Source organism: Ambystoma mexicanum, chromosome 3p (assembly GCF_040938575.1).
Source record: "Ambystoma mexicanum isolate Mex_15411 chromosome 3p, UKY_AmexF1_1, whole genome shotgun sequence".
NCBI classification, from domain to species: Eukaryota; Metazoa; Chordata; class Amphibia; order Caudata; family Ambystomatidae; genus Ambystoma; species Ambystoma mexicanum.
This window is the reverse complement of record NC_090925.1, coordinates 1,112,990,913-1,113,011,552: the sequence shown is the minus strand read 5'-3', so window position 1 is coordinate 1,113,011,552 and position 20,640 is coordinate 1,112,990,913. Positions and strand designations below refer to the sequence as shown.

General features: G+C 44.7%; 1 protein-coding gene across 1 annotated transcript in view; it reads left to right on the top strand.

Annotated features, from left to right (window-relative positions):
* Positions 1-6,898: 6,898 nt before the first annotated feature.
* NDFIP1 (Nedd4 family interacting protein 1) overlaps positions 6,899-20,640 on the top strand; it is a 639,788-nt gene continuing 626,046 nt past the window's right edge. Inside the window, exon 1 of the mRNA XM_069652470.1 lies at positions 6,899-7,239. Coding sequence (XP_069508571.1) covers positions 7,204-7,239 — 36 coding nt within the window. The 5' untranslated portion in view covers positions 6,899-7,203. The remainder of the gene's footprint in view (positions 7,240-20,640) is intronic.

Below are 20,640 nucleotides of genomic sequence, written 5' to 3'. Positions count from 1 at the left end.
TCATACTTGATAAGCATTCTGTCTAAACACCTAGTATCTAAGCTGACTATTAATATTTCAAACATTTTTCGTCACTAGGGTGTGCCATAGTTGTCCTATCCTTCCTTTCTTGCTTTTTGTGCGGAGCTCGCCATGAAAGATCTAATATTTGGCATGTGTAGTGCATTTTTTAGTCGTTTAGGTATACCTTTCTCACAATTAGCATGTATCACCACCTTAGGTTCACCCACACAATTCGGCTCTAAAGAGAGTGGTATAGGCTTACCTTTTTTCTTCTTAAGGTCAGCTAATTGCGAATTTATATTATCTCTATCAATATTAGAGGTAATAGTTTCACTTATAATGCATCCATTATTAGACGGTTGAATTGGCCTACTGCCGTACATCACAGCTAGAGAGCATCTTTTCTTCTTTATAAGAAGTGATCTTTTCTTATTATATTTTTTGCTCAATTTTTTATTGGCATTGTTGGAATTGGTGCTACTCTCAGCTATGTTGTATTCATCATTAGTTTCAGTGGAGGGGTTCAGCATACTCAGTGTGTATCTCATTCTCACAATTCTCTGGTGTCGTGTTAGTACTGTTGTCTCTAAGAGTTTTCCTACCTCTGTTGATACATTTATGTAGCAGCAACGAGTGGACCTCTAATTTCTGCTCAATGTTGTCAAACTTATCCACAAGGATAGTTAACAGATTTTCTAGGGCTTCAAACAATTCCCCACAATTCATGCTGGCAAAACTTAAATCATTAGAGGCGTCAGAGATACTAACTTGGGGCACACTGTGTTCAAGAGTACCCAGCTTCATTCCAGGTGGAGCCGCATCTGGAGCAGCTCGTATCTCTTTATGAATTATCAGCCCTGTGCACGGTTCAACCTCGTCGTATCTGTCCATGAGTTTATTTTTCTCAGCCACTTCGACAACAGAGGTAACAGTATATTTGATGGTTGTGTCTCTAAAATACCTTGTGAATCCTGCACATCAAATCTATCCTCTGCAAGCATAGCTGCAGACATGCCTTGTTCTGCTAGGGTTTGCAAAGTCCGTACTTGACAGTTTGCCGCAGGTAGATGAGGAGGACAAGAACCTGCTGCAGCTGGCAGTACTGACTCAGCATTGGTTTGGTTGGATACAATTGTCTCATTACTTTCATGGCCTTCAAAGGGTTCTTTACTACCAAAAGAAGCATGTTTTAAATAATTAAGTTTGTTTGCATTTGGCCTCTGCAGTACCTGGGCGAACAGTTTAGAGCCAATACACGGAAGAGATTGGCACATTTCTTCAGCTATCTCAAATAAACTGTTTTCTTCTTCTATTTCAGTTAGTTGAATCGGGGCCACAGACATAGTGTGTTCTATTTTACTGAAGGATGTTGTCATCTTTGCTAGCTTTCCATTGGATAATAAACCAGGCTGAGTTATAATTTTTCGTTTACATGCTCGGCTAGCGCAGGCTGGATAGACAGAGAGGTTTATATTTGCATCATGTCTTAGGGGGAAAGGACTGCCTTCTGTCATGTTAACCGATTTACAACTACTGGCAGACCTTAATTCCATATATTAAATGCACTAAAACTCTAATTAAGCCAAATCACAAAGTACAGTGTATTAGTGTAGCCGTTACCTAAAACAGCCACCTAAGGCAGCTCTAAACAGACACACATGTGTACAAATCAAAACAGTAGAATTTTGAGTACTCCGACCGCTGTACGCCGTACTCGTAGTTAATCTCCTTATGTGCCCAGTAGTTAATGGCTAAGTCTGTTGCACTCATAAGCTTTCAAACAGACATTGGTTCCTCACACGCCCTTGTGCTAGTCATAAATCACTAACATTAGACTCGCCGAGAGATCTTTGCTCGTATCAAAGCAGCGAACAAGAAACGGCGCTACTTAAGAAAGTATTTACACTGGCTATCAATGCTGTGTCTATCAATTTCTGTGACAGGGATCAGCACTAAATCGGTGAACCTTTTCAACGCTCGGAGCAGAAAAAGACGGTTTGTTACATTCAGATAAAAGCATATACTCCTGGTGATATGCTGTTGAGGCCAGCATACCATAATTCCCCTCTAAACAACATACTACCAGGAGCATGTGCTTTAAACATAAACATGGTCAGCTCTCAAATGCAGTTAAAAATTATTGCACAAAGGCATACATGGGTTGGTTAGAGGGTTGAAATCTATTGGATCATAGAAACTGGGTGCTGCATAAATCTGTAAAATTAAATAAAAAATACATATTCAGTACATATTTTAACATTCTATCTGTTACATCTTTTCAAAATAGAATCTGCAAATACTTACTTCATGCTCTTTAGTAGTATCCTGCATACTCTCTTTCACCCCAGGGGCTCACAAGCGCCTGCAAAAATGTAAAATATGCAAAAGACTAGACCGGGATCCAACCCCCTATATATAGTTTTTTGAACTAGCAGGATTCTAGCTATCTCTGAGACAAAGGCCTTGGAGGGTCACCCTACACCATTCCATATGTCCCTTTTCAGTAATTACCCAGCAGGCCCTGGGCCCTAATACGTAGATCCTGCGCAATGGGTAATGAAGTGCAGTTTCGCTTTCAAATGCTTGGAATGTAGTCACGTATATTACAAGGGACGCATTTGTTGGTCACAGCTGTTTTTTTTAAAACTGAAACCACCCTGTAACCTGAACACATTATATCATGGGTTTGTTTCACAACCCAGACAAGCACTGGCTATAAATACAGCCAGCCCATGGTTTACACTGTTTGCACACGCTCGCGACATGCATTAGCTGTTCTGCGGAGAGACCCCTTGCCGTCCGAAGTCATGCTATACCCTCAGGGGGCTACCACAGAGCCTTTTCAAAGAACAGCCACAATGATTCACAAAATCTTGTGTGCTCAGAAATAGCACACCCCTTTACCCCATTATTATTTCTAATGAATGATCTGATTAATGGTATATAAAACATTTCTGATTATTATAACATACATATTCATATCCTATATAAATATTAATATCCATTTGTATTATTATATTACTTATGAAATAGAACATTCATATTTTTATATAACAATATTAAAAATCATATTTATATATTTTTTATAGGGAATATCAAAATTCATTTTTATTTTTTATTTTTTCCTTTTGACAAAATCCTTGTATGCATGCTATGTTTTTTATTTTCAACGTTGTTACCACAGAGAAACACACCTCTGCTCAATACTAAACACCGCTCTTTAGCAAATTGACCATCAAGATACCCTGGTATTCAACAATGTGCATACCTTTCTAGACCTTGGGGTATCGTGGGCACTGCACAAGCAGGTTTTCCCAGGGCTTTAGGAGAGGCGTGTACCTCCCTCCCAAACACCCGCTGTATATATACACCCTTCACGCCACACCCCTAAAGATGGCCTGCGCAGACATCATCCCCTAGCGCCCCCAGAGCAAAAACTGCCATAACTTCCGGGTCTTTGGGGGACATCCGACATACCAACATGGACATGGACAACAGACATACCCATAACCTCAAAGAGGTGAGTATTTCAGGTGGGCCCTAGGCCACTTCCGGAATAGCGAGAAACTGAAGAGATATCCAGAGAGCAAAACACTATTACTTACAAAAGTATCAAATTGTTTTATTTATCATGATACAAAAATTTGAACAAGTCAATTAATGGCATTCTACTTTGTAGAGCATCAATAAATCACGTAACACACCAGCATAGATGAACAAATAACTGTGACTAAAATACACCCATCTCAACAAACATTCATAGTGCAGCATCCAAACCATACATCATACATAGTGACATTCAACCAACCAATAATGGCTAAAAAGATAACTAAATTAATTAACATTATTTGCCAATTGGGAGTGGGACAAACATTCATCACATCCCATTTGATTATTTTAATGTTTACAAATATATTAAACAGCAGGATAAGTCTGTATAAGACTTGGAACAAACAGTAGGGCATTTGGAGAGTGGATTATACGAATTTGGATTTAAGTGTCTGGATGTAGATGAGCTTGGAGGCTCTCTGCTAAACATTGAACAGTATCCCAGCCCCTAAACAGCACCTACACGTCTGCCTGTTATCACAGTACACTAGGCGCACATCTGCTGACACGATTTGCTTCGTTGCATCACCCTCCAGAAAGCCATCGTACCATAATCTTTGAAGGGGGCTACTGAGAGCAGTGTCATGTTAACTACAGTCACAACTCCATTGGCGATACGATTCCAGCATACGATCCATCTTTGGCATTTTGCATACTAATGGCTACTAAATAAGCTTCTCGCTTTGTATCGCCTGATGAAGACGTTGTTTACTACACACTCTACGTCGAAACCGGTTGAGTTCATTCTTTTAGGGATGTGATCTACATAACACTTCTCCTCACAGATCCGCCCTTGTGATAGATTGTTTTTAATGAATTCTATTGCTGTTTGTTTAATATATTTGTAAACATTAAAATATTCAAATGTTTAAATTTTTGTATCATGATAAATAAAACAATTTGATACTTTTGTAAGTAATAGTGTTTTGCTCTCTGGATATCTCTTCAGTTTCTCGTTTTACGATAATCTTGCATCTTTCCGCTTTTGCACTTCCGGAATAGGTCATCCCTCATGTTTGGACTTCCGGGAGAACCCAAGTGGGGGCCCTAGGGACTACAGGCTTTGTGGGGGCCTCACAGCTAGCACCTATGATGTCACAGCCGGCATAACACAGCCGCTAGGGCCTAGATTCCGGTTAAACACCACTACTTCACTTCTGGGATAGGCTTTCCGCTAGGGCGGGCCTTCCGGGTCACCCGAATGATGTCACTTCCGGACCGGGACTTCCACTAGGGAGGGACTTCTGGGGTCACGGGCGTGCCCACCTGTCAAGCATTTAATTAATTGCTGATGAAAGGTATCATCTTATTCTACTGATCCCATTCTTTTTCTACGACTGTTGCCTACAAATGCTACAGTTTATTGCCGCTGCAGCATTCAAATGTAATGATTTACGTCTTAGATAATGTTATCACAAGATGGTCATGGCAAACACTTGTGAGTCACAGTGATACGTTCTTTGAAATGTTAAGTGATGCTCCACAATATTTTTTATAATACATCGCTATGTGGAGTCGAACGGGTGAAATTATGGTTGGTGGAGAAACATCTTGGGGGTGAACATTCCTTTAATGGTCCCCTTTGTCTCTTTTGAAACTTGCTGGTGTAGGTAGAAAAGTTGTGTTGGATATCTCCTACTGCAGTTTGTCTTCTAGGAGAGACTCTACTGAACTTTGAAAACTCTTCAATTATTTTAATTACTTGCTACGTTCTGGCATCTATTATTTTATAAAGTTTCATTAACTGTAAGTGAAGGGATTTTATTCTCTTGACTTTTCTTATGTAATGATATTTTAAAAATATACACATACATAGTGTCTGGACATGTTCTCATTTAGTGTAAATGAAAAGTGTCACCTGTACCTGTTAACCATCCCACTCCAACTCCTGAGAGTAAGCCCTGGATTACGCAGTTGTATTACCTCTTAGAGATCCCGCTGAGCTTGAGGCAGGATTCGAAATTGCCAGGAACTGGGAGCTATTTAGCTCTTGGTTCTAACAAAGGGGTGCCTAGTTACCTTCAAACTAGCAGCTAGCAGGAGCTAATTTTGACTCCCCAGGCAAGTGCTGCCATACAAAAATAACAATGTATGTTTCGGAATGTGTACAAAAGAGAATTAAGGGCCTACCTAAGGGACATTTAAAGCATATTGGAGAATATAATAGTTTGCATCTTGCGCCAAGTTGGATTTACTACGCACTATGTACTTGTTTTCTAGAAGTTGCTCCTGGCTAATGGCTGATGACCTATACCCAGGAGCTGCTTTTTGCTCCTGGTCAACAAATCCTAATTTCAATCCCTGTTGAGGTAATCACTAATGGCACCTAAACCAGGAAGATACACCTGAATACCATGACTCTGATCTGCCTAATACCCCCATAGCTAGGCCTACTCCTATGCCACCTGGTGAGTTAAGGAAATTCGTAGGAATTATTTGTTAGAAATTGATTGTAAATGAACTTTCAGTTCATATAATCTAACACGGGTTATTTCACACGTTTTATGATGTATGGTTGACTGTGATGGCAGAACTCTCAAATACCCCAAGGCCATGTGTGAAAAGGCAATCCAGACCTGTTGATTCTGGTATTGATAGTTTTTTCTTTCTCAATTTAAATGTAGGAAAACTACAAGTGCCAGAAATCAAAGCAAAACAGGACTGGGTGGCCGTCTCACGCAAGGCCAGGGAAACTTGACATCTCTGTGATGGCTAAACTTATAATAAAGATAATCTAGTTTTATGATACGGTATTCTTATGGATTTTACGCAGGAACGTGTGCGTAAAGGTCCATGCAGCCATTGATAATCAGGTCAATGTAGTGGATTTGCTGGTTGATAGAGCTTTATAAAACTCCAAAAAATAAATAAAAAACATTAGAACTTGATTAAAAAAAGAGTTCCATACTATCGCGAAGATACTTTAAGTTTGATGGAATAACATTTTGTTCAAATGGCATTTTCTATCGACGATTCGATGATGAAATTTGTTTTACCGAGCAATTTAAATAAAATGTACCTGTAAATGAATGCATGTTTTGATGCTGTAAAACAATCTTGGTTATAAAACCCATAACGTACTTGCCACATGGATATTGTTCGATAGAAAAATTAAAAACCCTCCTCTATCTTCACTGGCAGTTAAAACGGTGCACGAAGGCTGAAACAAGTAATAATGGAAAAACAATATATATTTTACAAAAAAAATGGCCTCAGCACTCCACATTGGGATTGTACACATACTGTATTCGCTAAATACAAAGTGGCATGTATTAAGGTTGTGGGCAGAACAGTCTTAAGCACTTGGCGCTGGCCTCTGACAGCTTTGCTGAGACCGGCAGTGAAGTTGCCTGGGAGAAGGGGAGGGTGGTAACATTTCGCTTCATTGAGCAGCAGGAAAGAGGAAGGAGAAGGAAGGTCGGGTTTGTAGTGTACCAGTGAGTGCGCACTAAAGCCCCCAGAGTCGGTGCTCACCCACCGAGACCGTGCGCCCTCCCTAGGGAAGGAGATCCCCTGCGCCCGGAGCGCTGCCCCGCCCCATTACCCCTCCATCTACGGCCACCGCCGAGTCTTCTCAGCATCGCCACCGTCATGGCGGATGCCAGCAGCAGCGGCAGATATCAGCAGGTGAGCGCCAAAGGCTCTGAGTCCGGGCCGTGCTTGGCGTCCCAGACGTCGGATGCGCATTCACGCGAGTGCGGGGATTTTACGGGGCATGGTAGGCCGCGGTGTTTCACGAGCATGGAATCAGACACCCGGCTCCCTGGCTGTACATTCGAATGTGTTTTGGATGAATCAAGAGAGCAGTCGATGCCGTGGGGAACAATTTTCTTTTTATTTCAAAATCCTATTTTTTAAAAAAATGTAATCCAAAAAAAATTGAAATATTGTATCTATTTGTTCGCACCCTATTTTTGCCAACATCTTTTACCATGCCATATGCTATTATTATTATTTTTTTTTACGTGTGTTGCAATTTGCATGTTTTCTAAATGTGCATTCGAAAAACAGTTTTAATCTGGCATGGCTCTTCGTTATCTGCACGAGACCTGCATATTTTAGCTCGTATTTAAGTATTATTCACTACAGTAAAGTTAGTTGTTCGTGTATGTTTACGGTCTTTATTTATTTATGTTTCCATTTTGTTTGTGTGACTATAAGCCAGTTTGCTCACCCCCTCAAGACGTTTTGAACACGTTCTAAACTGTGTTTTGTACATTTCAATGCATTCTTTTCCGGAGTTCCGTTTCCCTGTAAACGTACGTTTTTAGTGCATACTCTCAACTGATTGCCCCATCTCCCAGCGAGTAAGTGCTATACCGAGGCAGCGTAAATTAAAATGCTGGTCATGCTCTACCTTGCATTGAAATGCAACAGAATAGAGGAATGTGTTAGAGGGTAACATCAAGGTTGACTGCCTATTGGTTCAGGGCAGCTACGGACAATGTTCTTATTTTTAAAGCACGAGTTTTGTAAACCCAGCTTTCAATTGACATTTTTGTACACAGCCTTTCTGCACAAGCCCTTTTAATTCAAATTCTAGACATCCCACTGATCATCTCAGTTATATAAATTATGGGAATGCCGTTTTAGCAAAAGAGAGGAAAAAATGACTAGCTCTTTTTCTACTGCGGGGCATTTTAAGGATATTTTAGAGCGCCACAGCAAGGTGACTCACTTTCTCAATGTATGTTTCTGGAAAGTTGCTGTTAGCGCACTGGATTTTTGCTGTACTCGTTTTTTTGTAGCAATCTACAAATGTATTTTAAAAAATATATATTCGTCAACATCTACCATTGTCTGCCTTTCCTGACTGTGTGCCTCCTTGCATACACCTCTCTCGGTTAACGCCCTGTCCCATGGCTTTCTAGTGAGGAAGGTGCAAGTGTTGTTTCAGAAACCAATAAGAAGTGCAGGCGTGCAATTACCTGCCCATACACCATGTGCACCCCCAAAACTCCATAACCTCTGCACTTTAAGCCATGGCGCTTAGACCTTCCTCTGCCTCCCCAAGACTTAACCAGTGTGTGCCCTGCAGCTTACTAATGCCAAACAGAATTTGCACATGCGGGCAGATGTATGTAGGTGGTAAGTGCAAACCTAGGAAGAAAGCAACAGAATGTATTCCAAGTAGAAGAGGTTTGCTTGGGCTGGAGGGAGTAGGTCAAGTGATGGGAGCATTGGTGTTTCATGTTTTTCTCGCACAGTAGTGTTCCCACTAGAGCAGTGTATTAGTTGTTTACTGAAGTGCAGGAGTTTGGGAGCCAACCTGATGTTTGTGGGTATGTTGTGTGTGAGCATAGCAGGAGAACGTGTGTCTTCTAGTTATCATCTTGCACTTTTAGGATTCTAGTCTGCAGATGCTTTTGTTCCTGTTTTTGCGTTGGCCTCCTGAGATAGCAACTTGTCATGACAGTCTCTTGGTCATTAGTGCTTTATGTAAGATGCAGGAGGGCTTGACAAGTGAAGTTGCTTGCATGTTGTGGTTTATATAGTTGCGTTTATTCAAACCTATGATGAAGTGAGGTGGGCTGGGGTGTGCTGGACAGCTTTCACCTGCGGCATGGTTGTGTCACGGAGACCGACAAAAAAAGGCACTGCACCATACACGTGGATGCACATGTAGGCATGGATGACGGTTTTGTAGTCTGAGATAAGGTTGAAGGGCTTGATTCTGTTGCTTAGGTGCGTGTGCAGGTTCCATTTTGTTCATGTAATCATCATGATGTGTGTTTTGATAGAAAGTATCCAGTCACAGGTGAAGCGGAGCAAGCGTCTGATAGGGCGGGTTGTGTAAAGAAGCAATTGCGTTACATCTCTGTCAGAAAGTTCTGGGCTAGATCCCATTAATGGCACCTCCTGAGGAAGAATAACTTTTGTTTCCATTCAAGTTTTAAGTAGGAACTTTACATCCACACTTGAATGAGGGAGAGGCAGTAATCCATTTGGCGAATGTCATGATGATAGTTGCTCTTCAGGTAGATATGTAACATAACCATATTGTTGGTTTTTGATATTGAGGTTGCCAAGGAGTTCCCCCAATGGATCCCTGCAGAGGTTAAATATGACAGGGGCACACCACAAGTTTTTGGGCATTGCTGAAATCTGAATGGGCCCATCTAGATGAGCTTGTGTTAATTAGTGAGGTAGGATGGACTAAGGCATTGAATGGAGCTGGTGTTGCTAAGTGCTTAATGGTAGCTTGTGACCGTTCAGAGTTAGCGGCCACAGCAATCAGATCTTGAGAAGAACACTCTTCTCTGGGTCTTTGTGCCAACATGCAAAAAAAGGCAGTAACAGTCTGATAAACAGAGATGCAGACACAGGTTCTGTGTTCGTCGGTAATCGTGCACTGCCTTACGAGACGAGGACGTATTTATTAACTAGGCGTAATGACGGAACACATCATCACGCTTTAAAGGGGCCATGTTACACTCCTCCCTTTCCATGACAAACAAATGCAAAAAAAGAATCCTAACCATAGCATGTACATAAATGCATTTTGAACCAACGGACAGAAACATTAAATCAAATTGAATCCCAGAGATATCGTCCCCTACCGTTGGCCATGTACTACATCATCTTCCAGGAATGCCGACGGGCATCTGGACTCGCAATCAGGGTACCTCCTCTGGCTATCCTGCTCTTGGGCTGCTCTTTAGTTATTGTTCTCACTTTTCTCTCTCTGTCAGACACCAGTCATCTTTCCTCTTTGCTCTCTCTCCTCTCCTTGCTCTCTCTCAACTCCAACCTCGACATCTGTCCGTCCTTACCTTCCATGGATACTTCCTCCCACAGGGGCGGGAGCCCCGGAACATTTCAGTAAGAAACATCGTCCGTTGTCCATCTGATGCTGTCACCATGGACCCCTTGACATCAACCACATGGAGGGGCCTAGGTTCGTGTGTAAGAGACATCTTCCTGGTGGGATACCGTGATCAGACGGTAGTGTCTGATCCGGCAGCGCACCCCACGGTCCTGTAGGATCTCTGAGAAATCTGCACTTTGAAATGGAGACACATTATCCAAGCACAACTCTCGATGGGCTGGGGGTGGCAAACATCTCTCCATTACCGGTACTAGATCATGGAATGCAGTCGATGCAACAAACTCCACTTCCTGATATCGAGACCACTGGTCGCCTATTACCATGAAATGAGAATTCCCATTGGTGGACCCAAAATCCATATGCACACATTCCCATGCTGTTTTCTGGCCATGCACTCAATGAGAGGTTCTTTGTGGTTCGGGGTGGCCGCCTGGCACCATACACCTGCTTTGACAAAATGTTCCACTTCCTCCAATGCCGGAAACCAAACCTTCAGGTGCAACCGAACCTTCAGCTTGGGCAGCACGTTGATGGCTTTGTTGTGCCAGTTCGATGACCTTCTGCACCAGGGAGGCATGGACCACCATTCTTCATCCTCTCAGCAGGAGACCACCTTCGCCGAATGTGAGCTCACCTTTTACACGCCATAGCTGTTCCAGCGTTGTCCTCGTATTCTTTGTTCGTCTTTGAGGTCAGTCAGCACCTGCCTCCACTCACACTGAGTCACCGCCTCACGCAGAATCTTGGAACACTCATCCTTATCTGACTCGACCCTCAACTCTTCCACTGATATTGAGTTAAGCACAACCCTCTCTGTGACCAGGCTGATGAAATCCTCTGCCTTTTCTTCTTTACTGATCGTCTCCCTTGTGCTTCTCAGCAGGTACCTGGGAAGATAATTGGCAGCCTTATCGTTTCTGGGTCGATACATCAGAGTTAAATTATATACCTGAAGGGCTAAAAGCTACTTTCCAATCCGGGCAAGGGGTTTTGATGATGGTCTGTCACCACCCATACTCGTTTCTCGAAATATCTGCAGGTGATGGTGGCGACGCCCCCAAAGCACTGCCAGTGCCTTGCGCTCAATTTGAGAGTAGTGCTGTTCTGCCATTGACGATGCTCTACCGGCATATGCAACTGGCCACACTTCCCCTTTCTGGTTGAATTGGGAGAGGACTGCCCCCAAACCAAAAGGGCTGGCATCCACAATTATTTTGGTGCTCAAACTGGGGTTGAAAAATGCCAGAGAACACTTGGCCGACAGGGACGCCTTGATGTCCTCAATAGCTCTCTGCTCCAGAGGTGTCCACTGTCACAGAGACTCATTTCTTGTGAGATTCCTGAAAGGCTCTGTGATGGTCACAAGGTCTTTTAAAAAATCGGCCACAATACATGACCCTACCCAGAAAACTTTGGATTTCGGACACCGTTTCCTGTACCTTGGATGAAGCCAGAAAAACCAAAAACTCGCATTTTTCTTCATGGAGCGTCGGACTGAGTGGACAAATCTTCTCCAGGACCTTCTTGATTAAGTGCTCCGTTTCAGAACAGGCAAACGCCAAGATATCCCTGCTGATGTTCAGCGTGCCATGAAGGCCGGCCAGTGTCTCAGGGATTGCATTTTTTTAACACCTCTGCAGCCGAAGATATCCCAAAATGTAGTCTCTTACACCTGCAGAGGCCTTTGTGTTCTAAAAGTTGTTGTAATGTATCGAATCTTGTTGCTGACTGTAGCCGGGCCTTGGATCCAGTTTTTAAAAACCTTAGTAGCCTGAAGGTCGGGCACAGTGTCATCAATGGTGGGTGTGATATGGTGCTCCCCCTTTTTTTTTTTTTTGCTTTGTTAGGTAGGCAACGCAGATCCTGACTGACTCGGCCTGTTGTGGTTTGCGAGCAGTGACAGTTGGAGAGACCCCTATAGTGGGCTCATCCACGGGTTAAATCATGTCCAATTGGACACGTTTTTGAAGTTCTTGTTCCACCTTGTCCATCAGATGAAATGGCACCCGTCTGTGTTTGAGCATCGCTGGTTGTACAGTCTCGTCGATGTGGACTTGTATAGGCTCCCCTTTCCTTTTTCCAATTCCGGCGAAGACCTCTTTGAACCTTCCTACTAACGACTGCACATCCTCGACGCATACTTCAAACGTGAACTGGACAAGTTCCAGCGCTTCTGCACATCCCAGCAAGTCTGTTTGCTGACTTTAGACACAAAAAAGTGCGTAAATTGTCTCCTCATCATGCTGATCTGATGCCACAAATACACCTTCCAGGGTTAGCAGGAAATTTTCCCCCAAACGTGTAAATACGCATGTGGATTTTATGTAGTGGTGGAGGTTGATGCAATGCCTTGTAGTGCGTCTCTGCCATCACCTTTACTGACACTCCAATGTCAATGAGCACTGGAGTATTTGTGTATAGAATTTTCACCACACACCTTGGTTGGCACTTTGTTTTACCACTAATGTTCAGCACAGTTGAGGTAAAAAACACATCTTTACTTGTGCTTTTCACGTGGTGGGCGTTCCACTTCACTCTTCCCCTGGCCCGATGTTTTGCACCTGTGAACTCCGCTTCTGGAACTGCAGCTTGGTGTGTTCTTTCCCCCTTGAGTGAGTAGCCGGTCCCAAAGCTCTGCATGCATGTGCAAAATGATTTGGGATGCCACACTGCCCAGATGTGTCCATTGACTGGGCAATCTCCCCTATGTGGCAAGTCATAACCACAATGTGGGCATGCAGAACTGGGTCCAGGCCGAGTCTTTCTTTTGCCAGCCTGTATGCCACCAGGCTGCTTGCCCACCACACACTTCTAGATTCATTGACTTGAGAGTTGCGTCAATTTCTGACGCCCTCACATCCGCCAGTTTATGCGAACGGCCAAGCTACAAAATGGGGGTCCAAGTAATACCCAGGCATTTTGACTGACAGAATACCCTGAATAAGTTGTTCTCAAACCTCGTCCTCTTCATTGGCCCATGCATATGTGGACGCTAGTTGGCACCTGTGGAAAGCGGCATGCTCTCACTGGCCTTCTGCGTTGCAACCTCGTTACAAATCTCTCATAATCAGTGTTCACCATTGGGGCGAAGAATTCATTCAATGCTGTGATAGCGGCCGCATACGAGCTGTCAGTGGGTCTTAGTGTTTTAAACATCTTGTGACCTGCTGGGCCAGCCAAATCTACGAGAGTGGAATTCTTGGCTCGATCCTCTAACACCCCTGTGGCGTCAAAATACATTTTGAGCCTCTGGCCAGAGATATCACCTTGGGCCCAAACCTGCAGGGGAGCCCACAACGTCAAACTCAGTAAGGGGGGGGCAAGGAACCTTGTTGGCGAGGCATTCTTCCTGCAGCGGGTGCTCTTGCCTCATTGCTTGATACGATAAAAAACATCAGCGCAGCCCCAGTCATATCCTGGGGAGTCCATAGTACTAATGGCCCAAATGTGGTGTCCCTCACTGCCATGACGCAGGCTCTGCAGCAGAAAGTCACATCAAGCTTCAGGGCGCACAAGCACTCTGAGGGGAGCCGCAACCCCATTCAGGCACAAATGCCCACTCTGGCGTTGCTGGAAAAAAAAAATCCCCTTCCTCCAGGGCGTACAAGCACTCTCCTGGGAGAGCTTCAATCTAAATCATGCCACAGATTGTAGGAAGGCATCATCTGCTGCACACCACCTGTGGAAACACCTTCCTCACAGCCAACACTGATAAGAGAGCAGAGAAAAATCCACAGGGGAGATGCCAAAAATTGGGTGCTGCACGCCATTATCAGCAGGAAAGACCTATAGCTACGTGCCAGCAGGGGAGCCACTTTGCTCACCTCGTTTCGGAGTGATACGCAGCAGATTCAAATGGCTGCTGCAGCAACTAGGCGGTTGATGGATCTAGCATGTCGCACACGGGCGGCGTGCACAGCCAATGGCAGGACTGCAGATACTCTGCCTCGCCCAGGCTGCCCTGGACGATTGATCGATCGATCGTCCTGTGGTTCCACAGTTCAGATCGCTGAACTAAAAAGACCCCTTCATCGCCATTTGTTGTGTGGCCTGAAAAAAACAGACACGGACACAGGTTCTGTGTTGGTCGGTCACCACTCGTGCACTGCCTTAGATGGGGCCGTATTTATTAACTAGGCGTGAAGGCCTTAAAGGGGCCATGCTACAGACACCATGGATTCCCCATGGAATCTTATTGCCCGGTGCTCCTCCCCAGGGTGCTAATATCCAGTGTTCCATCTGATATCAGCAGTGCTCTAATACCTGATTCAATGTAGCTACCAGCTGGCCCAATGTCTTGTAAGAAACCTTCGTCTGTATTGGCTACTTTGGCAAAGACACTTTGCATTCTTTCATTTGTGTTTTTATTTCCAACTATGAACAGTGCTCCAAATAAGCTTTTGAGGCCAGAGTAGTTTACTTTTGGCAGTTAGGAGTAGCTCGACTGGAGTCTTTTTTAAAACACAGTGTATTTGCTATTTTAAAACCGTTTTGTAATCTATACTTGCTTTTAAATGAGAACATTAAATATATATATCCCCCAGTGCCAGGGACTTTTTTGGTGATTTCGGTATGTGGCCATTCAATGTCTTGTAACTTTTTTGTTACATGAGATATCTTCCCCCCCCCCCCCCACATGTAGGCGGTCGTAACGCCACCCAGGAATCCTAGGTTGCTGTGGGGGGGGTCAGAGAAAATAAGCAAAGAGGGCGACTATTTTGGTTTTTTTTCAAAAAATGCCAATAAAATGATGTACAAAGAAGCCTGTGTTTTTTTCCTTGTAAGAGCTAGAAATAAATGGTTTGCTGTGCTGATTCCCCAATTTCCTGGCTTTCAAGAACAGGTTGAGTGGAAACGAAAAAAAAAATTTGTTGTTATCAACTGTTTTGTGAGAGGTAGGCAATTTTTGGCCATTTTTGCCAATTGGACATGCATGGACGGAATGGAAGAAAAGGGTAGGAAAGCCGAATTGGAGGACACAAAGGCATATATTTCTGAAAAGTAGACAAAATTCCAAGTTTAGGAAGGGATGATTTGCGTAGGTCAGGCAACAACTAGGTAGGGGAAAATGCCATAGATCGGGGGGAAAAGCGAGAAAATGACCGAAAAAAAGGTATGCGTTGGACATGGTTGGCTTGGTACGGCAATGGCTTCTATGAATTTTGAGAAAAGCAATGCTCTGCTACATTCCCCGACTCTTGCAGTTAGGAAAGCACACATTTTTTGTAGTTTTACAAAACAAGCAATACCACAAGCCAAACACTGAGCCATGGTACACATGTGTTTTATGCTCACGGCCTGAACAGACGCACTTAGCATGTGTAAGTCGGGAAAACCATTGTGGTGAGGAACGGCAAACATACATTTTTTGAAAGAGCACAGGCAGACCTTTTCAAGGGTAGGTGACTTGTGCAGGTTACAGAAGTGTATGGTGGCTAAAACAACAACTAAATGTAGGTCACATTGGGGAAATGAAAGGGTTGTGCAACAAAGGGCACCAGCAAATGGGTAAAACGTTATGAAAACCACACAAACACAACAAATGTTATACCTTCCCGTGTTCCCACAGGTGTCCCGATGAAAACGGTACCTCACATGTGTGGGTGCACCTACCGGGGGCGCAAAAGGAAAAGGGTAACCCCAAGCCTTTCGCCACTGACCATTTTGTTCGTGTGGGCAACCTACAGATTTGGCCCTAGGGTGTCAAAGCCAGCAAAGAAAACCGGGAACCCCATGCATTTCCCAAAAGAGGACACCCGTGGGAATCCACAGAGGTCTGACTTAAGCAAATCGGGCCAGAATTTATTACCCAGAACCCCTGGCAAAGACCCACATGGAGAAGGGTGCCCAAGTCCAGGGATGTTACAGCCGACTTTGCTGGAGTCCTGGCTGCCCTGTGTTAAGCTTCTCCCCACCAAGGAGTCTCGGCAGTGTGCCAATATCTCCCCGAAGGGAAAAGCTGTCATGCAAACCAGCCGCAACTCCCGGACGGTTGGAGGTGATCTGCCTAGACGGGCCATTCCCACCCACACCACCAACAATCCAGCCCCAGTCTCACCCACCCCACTGACAGTGGGCCATAGAATAATAAAAAATAGTACTCACATAAAGTTGCAGCTGCTCGGATAGAAAAAGCTGTAAACAAAACAAAAAACATGTTACCTACGGTCACACCAGCAAAATGTAGCCCTCCCTGGGGGCAGAAAAGGGGGGGGGGCTGTCCTGCACTCCTCTGTCCTCCGGCATCCCTTCCTAGGAGCAGATATCTGGTCCCAGGGAGGGCTGCATGACATGGCACCCACTTCATTGCGGGTGGGGGGCGAGGGGGTCAATGCCCCATCCCATTAGAAAATTCCCTGACCCTTTGGGTTGCCCCACAACCACCCCCATAAAAGTGTTCCACCATTTTCACTTTTTTCCTTTGGTAACCCAACTCCCCTTGGTGCAGAGAGGCACATTGGCATATCAATCTGGCGCTGGGGTGAACAAACCTTACTGCCCCACCCACTGTGCGGCCTGTCCCACCATTTTTGGGGGCCCTCTCCCCGTTACCCAAAATGGGTGGCCGGGGCACCTCATGCAGGCCTCCCTGGCTCTCCTACAAACGGCTACGTGAGGTTCACCCCCTCTCCGTTTGGGGTGGGGGAGAGACCCCCCAAAAATGGTGGGACAGGCCCCACAGTGGGTGGGGCAGTAAGGTTTGGGCACCCCGGCGCCAGATTGGCACACCAATGTGCCCCTCTGCACCAAGGCAAGTTTTGTAAACAAAGAAAAAAAATGGAAAAGGTACACTACACTTTAGGACGGGCAGAGGGGCACCCTAAACCACCAGGTAATTTTCTAATGTACTGGGGGGTGACCCTCTACCCCCCCCACACCAAATGTAGGGGGGGCATCTCATGCAGCCCTCCCTGGGGTCAGATGCCCCTTCCTAGGAGCTGATATCTGCCCCCAGGGAGGGCTATAAGGGGTTCCCCCATTTCCCCTTGGGGAGGGCCACCCCCCGTTTCTGTCAAATATATCCCTGGTGGCTAGTGGCCCCCCAATCCCACCCAAAATTCCCTTTTGTAATTTTTTTTTTTGCCCCCTTCCCTGGGGGCAGGTGATCAGCCATCTGCCCCCAGTGTTGTACACATGTGCCCCCATGGTTTGGGGTCTGGGGGGGTGAGGGCTGCTTAATGTAACCAGCCCCCACCCCCCCCGTATTCAAAGACATCCCTGTGTCTAGTGGGCATTGCTGCCCGCGCATCGAGCGCCCTGTGTCCAATCCGCAGGCAGCAATGCTGTCACAAAGGGTGTCATTGGAAAGGAGAGAGTCTCCCCTTTCCAATGACCCCATTTCCGACAAAATCCGTGGTGGCTAGGGCCCCCAAACCCTCTCCCCCTTCCCTTCACGGTTTTCTTTATTTTTCTTTTTTTTTTTTGTTTATGCCCCCCATTCCTGGGGGGACTGGGGGGAGATGGTCACCTGTCTGCCCCCAGGGGTCATTATATATGTGCCCCCATGCTTTGGGGACCGGGGGGGGGGGGGGTGGGGGCTGCTTACTTAAGCATACCCCCCCACGTCACAAACGTTTCCCTCGTGTCTAGTGGCCATTGCTGTCCGCGCATCGAGCAACCTGTGCCCGATCCGGGGGCAGGAATGCTGTCACACAGGGTGTCGTTGGAAAGGGCATAATCTTCCCCCGATCTACGGCTTGAAGTACAGCCGGAGATCGAGGAGGAGAAAGGTGAACACTCGCCTTCTATTTTCACCGTGAAAATTACTTTGTTTCATGCCGACGTGCATTACGCACGCCGGCGTGAAACTGAAGGTAATCCAGCCCCTTGGCAGTGAGGGAGGACCTCCCCCTCACATAGCCCGGGGGTTGGATTACTGTTTTGTGTGATTCCCTACAGGGATCACACAAAACAAGGTGCCAAAAAGGACGAGAAATCTCGTCCTTGGCACTTAAGGGGTTAAAGATGAAGACAAATTTGCAGGGCTCGTCACTTTTTAGACTAGTCGAAGCACTGCAGCTAGCCTCACGAAGCAAACGCTTGCATACGTCATAAATGTAGCCTAATTTTAGGGAGTAAAATGGACCACTATGCCACATATCGAGATCATCTCACACATGAGACAAGGCACTAACTCTGGTTCATTGCTGATAGAAACCCAGCAGTAAAGTAAAAAAACCTAATTTATTCAAAGTACTCGCAAAAATATATTTTATAAATGGCAGCCACAAACAAAACAGACCGGGAATGGTTAACTTGACAGGGATGTGAACCATGCAAGGGTTCGAAATTGCTGGGAGCTAGCCTAGAAGAGCCTAGTTAGCTTGGAACCAACAGCTGCCAGGAGCTACGTCTGTCTCCCCAGGCCATTTGGTGCCTTACAAACATATACATATGTTACATAAACGTGACTCGGGCCCACTGGGTAATGCTGGACACCCAGGTGCTTGTTTTAGCTCCTGCTCATCAAATCTTAATTTTGAACTCTTCAGAGCACTTACTGTTTTACTGTGCATCTGCCAGAGTGCTGAGAAGTCTTTTTTTATTATTTTTTTTTAAAGAAACTTCAAAAGTACATGATGAGTAAGGAAAATGTGTCCCACAAGGAAGTCTGGTCATCTAGACTACTCGGATCTAAGAGTCATCAAAAGTTGTCTGTGGGCGGATTTGTAGCTAAGACCAGACTGTGTGGAGCTGTACCATATAAACATAACTGGGAGTTTCACATTTTTGATATTATATCTGATTTTTGAATACTTAAAAATCTTGATCAGTGTGTTTTTTTTTTTTTAATTTGAAGTAATTGTATTTTTCTTCAAACGGGCTTGATTTCTGAGCATCCACCATTCAATTTTCATTATGATGGCATGATTTGCTCAATTCAGTCCAGCAACTAAGAAATTGAGAACTGGTATTTTTTAAATTTTTATTCATTGATATATATTTTTTTATTTCATTCGATGAGTGAGTTTTTCCAAAACATGGTGTGCACTGTAAACTCCAGGCATTGCCATTTTACGGGTAGGCAATGCTTTTTTGGCAGCATCTGGAAAATGCCTGTTCCTTACCTATGCAAAAACGTGTAACTTTGTTAATACTTGTTATACACTGAATATTTGGGCTAAATTAGCTATTGCACGTTTTCTCGCCCCTCTTTCGTTCTAAGGAAGGGAGGAAATAGTTTATCATCTTCGCAGGCAAACTATGAAACGCCCTCCCTGAGTTCTTTGGCCTTTCATTGCAACACATTAAAATTGGCCAGCTCTTTATTCCACTCATAGTCAACCAATTTTTCTTCCGCTCCCTTAACTCTACCACTGGAGAAAGTAAAGAGAATGCCTGTAACCTACAAGGTTGCATGAAAGATGCACATCCAAACTCTTGAACACCCTCGCCCTAAAGCTACAGTAATGCCCAGTCTGCCATATTAACCTTCTGCGAAGCATTTTTGTTTAAAGCACTAGGTTTATGTCTCAATGACCAGCACTAGGTTCCTTCTGTTTCGATGGCGTCACCTTTGTGGACGCTAAGTTGCCCTCTTGCACACTGCTTTTACCGTGCGCAAAAAAGGAAATTGCATATTGCCTTTTCCCCCGCCACACGTTTTACATGTCCCTAAATGACGTTTATATCCCTTTGATTAATAACTAACTCCGCCCACACACATTATGCTTTCATTTGATATCTTCGTTTTTGGTGGTTTAATTTACATGGTCCCTGAGTAAGTTTAGCTTGTTGGAATGAAAGATTCATACTTCCTCCTACTTCCCCCTACTTCTTCATACCTGCCCAAGCACGAGTCGGTTGTTAAAACGGCATGCTGCTGCAATCCTTGACCTCTGTGCAGGCTGTTGACCATTGCAATTAAACATTTTGAAACCTAATCAGCAAATAAATAGTTAACAGCAAAAATCAATTATGATGAAAAGCAAAACCTGGCTCCTTATAAGTGCTAAGAGGGATTAAAACCGGAAGGGACAGACTCCCGTTTCTTATTGCTCCATCTGCTTTAGGAGTTCTGTGGCCACATTATGAAGTGAGTCCAGGGAGACGGGTAGAGCACCAGCAACATCCCAGTTCTGAGAGTGCCTGTGCAAGGCTTGCTTCCCACTGTTGTCTCATTTGGCCACATTTGTTGAGTGCGATAGCAGTCCTAAGCAGCATTTCGGGTCACTCAGAGAAGCAGTCAGTTGCCCTAA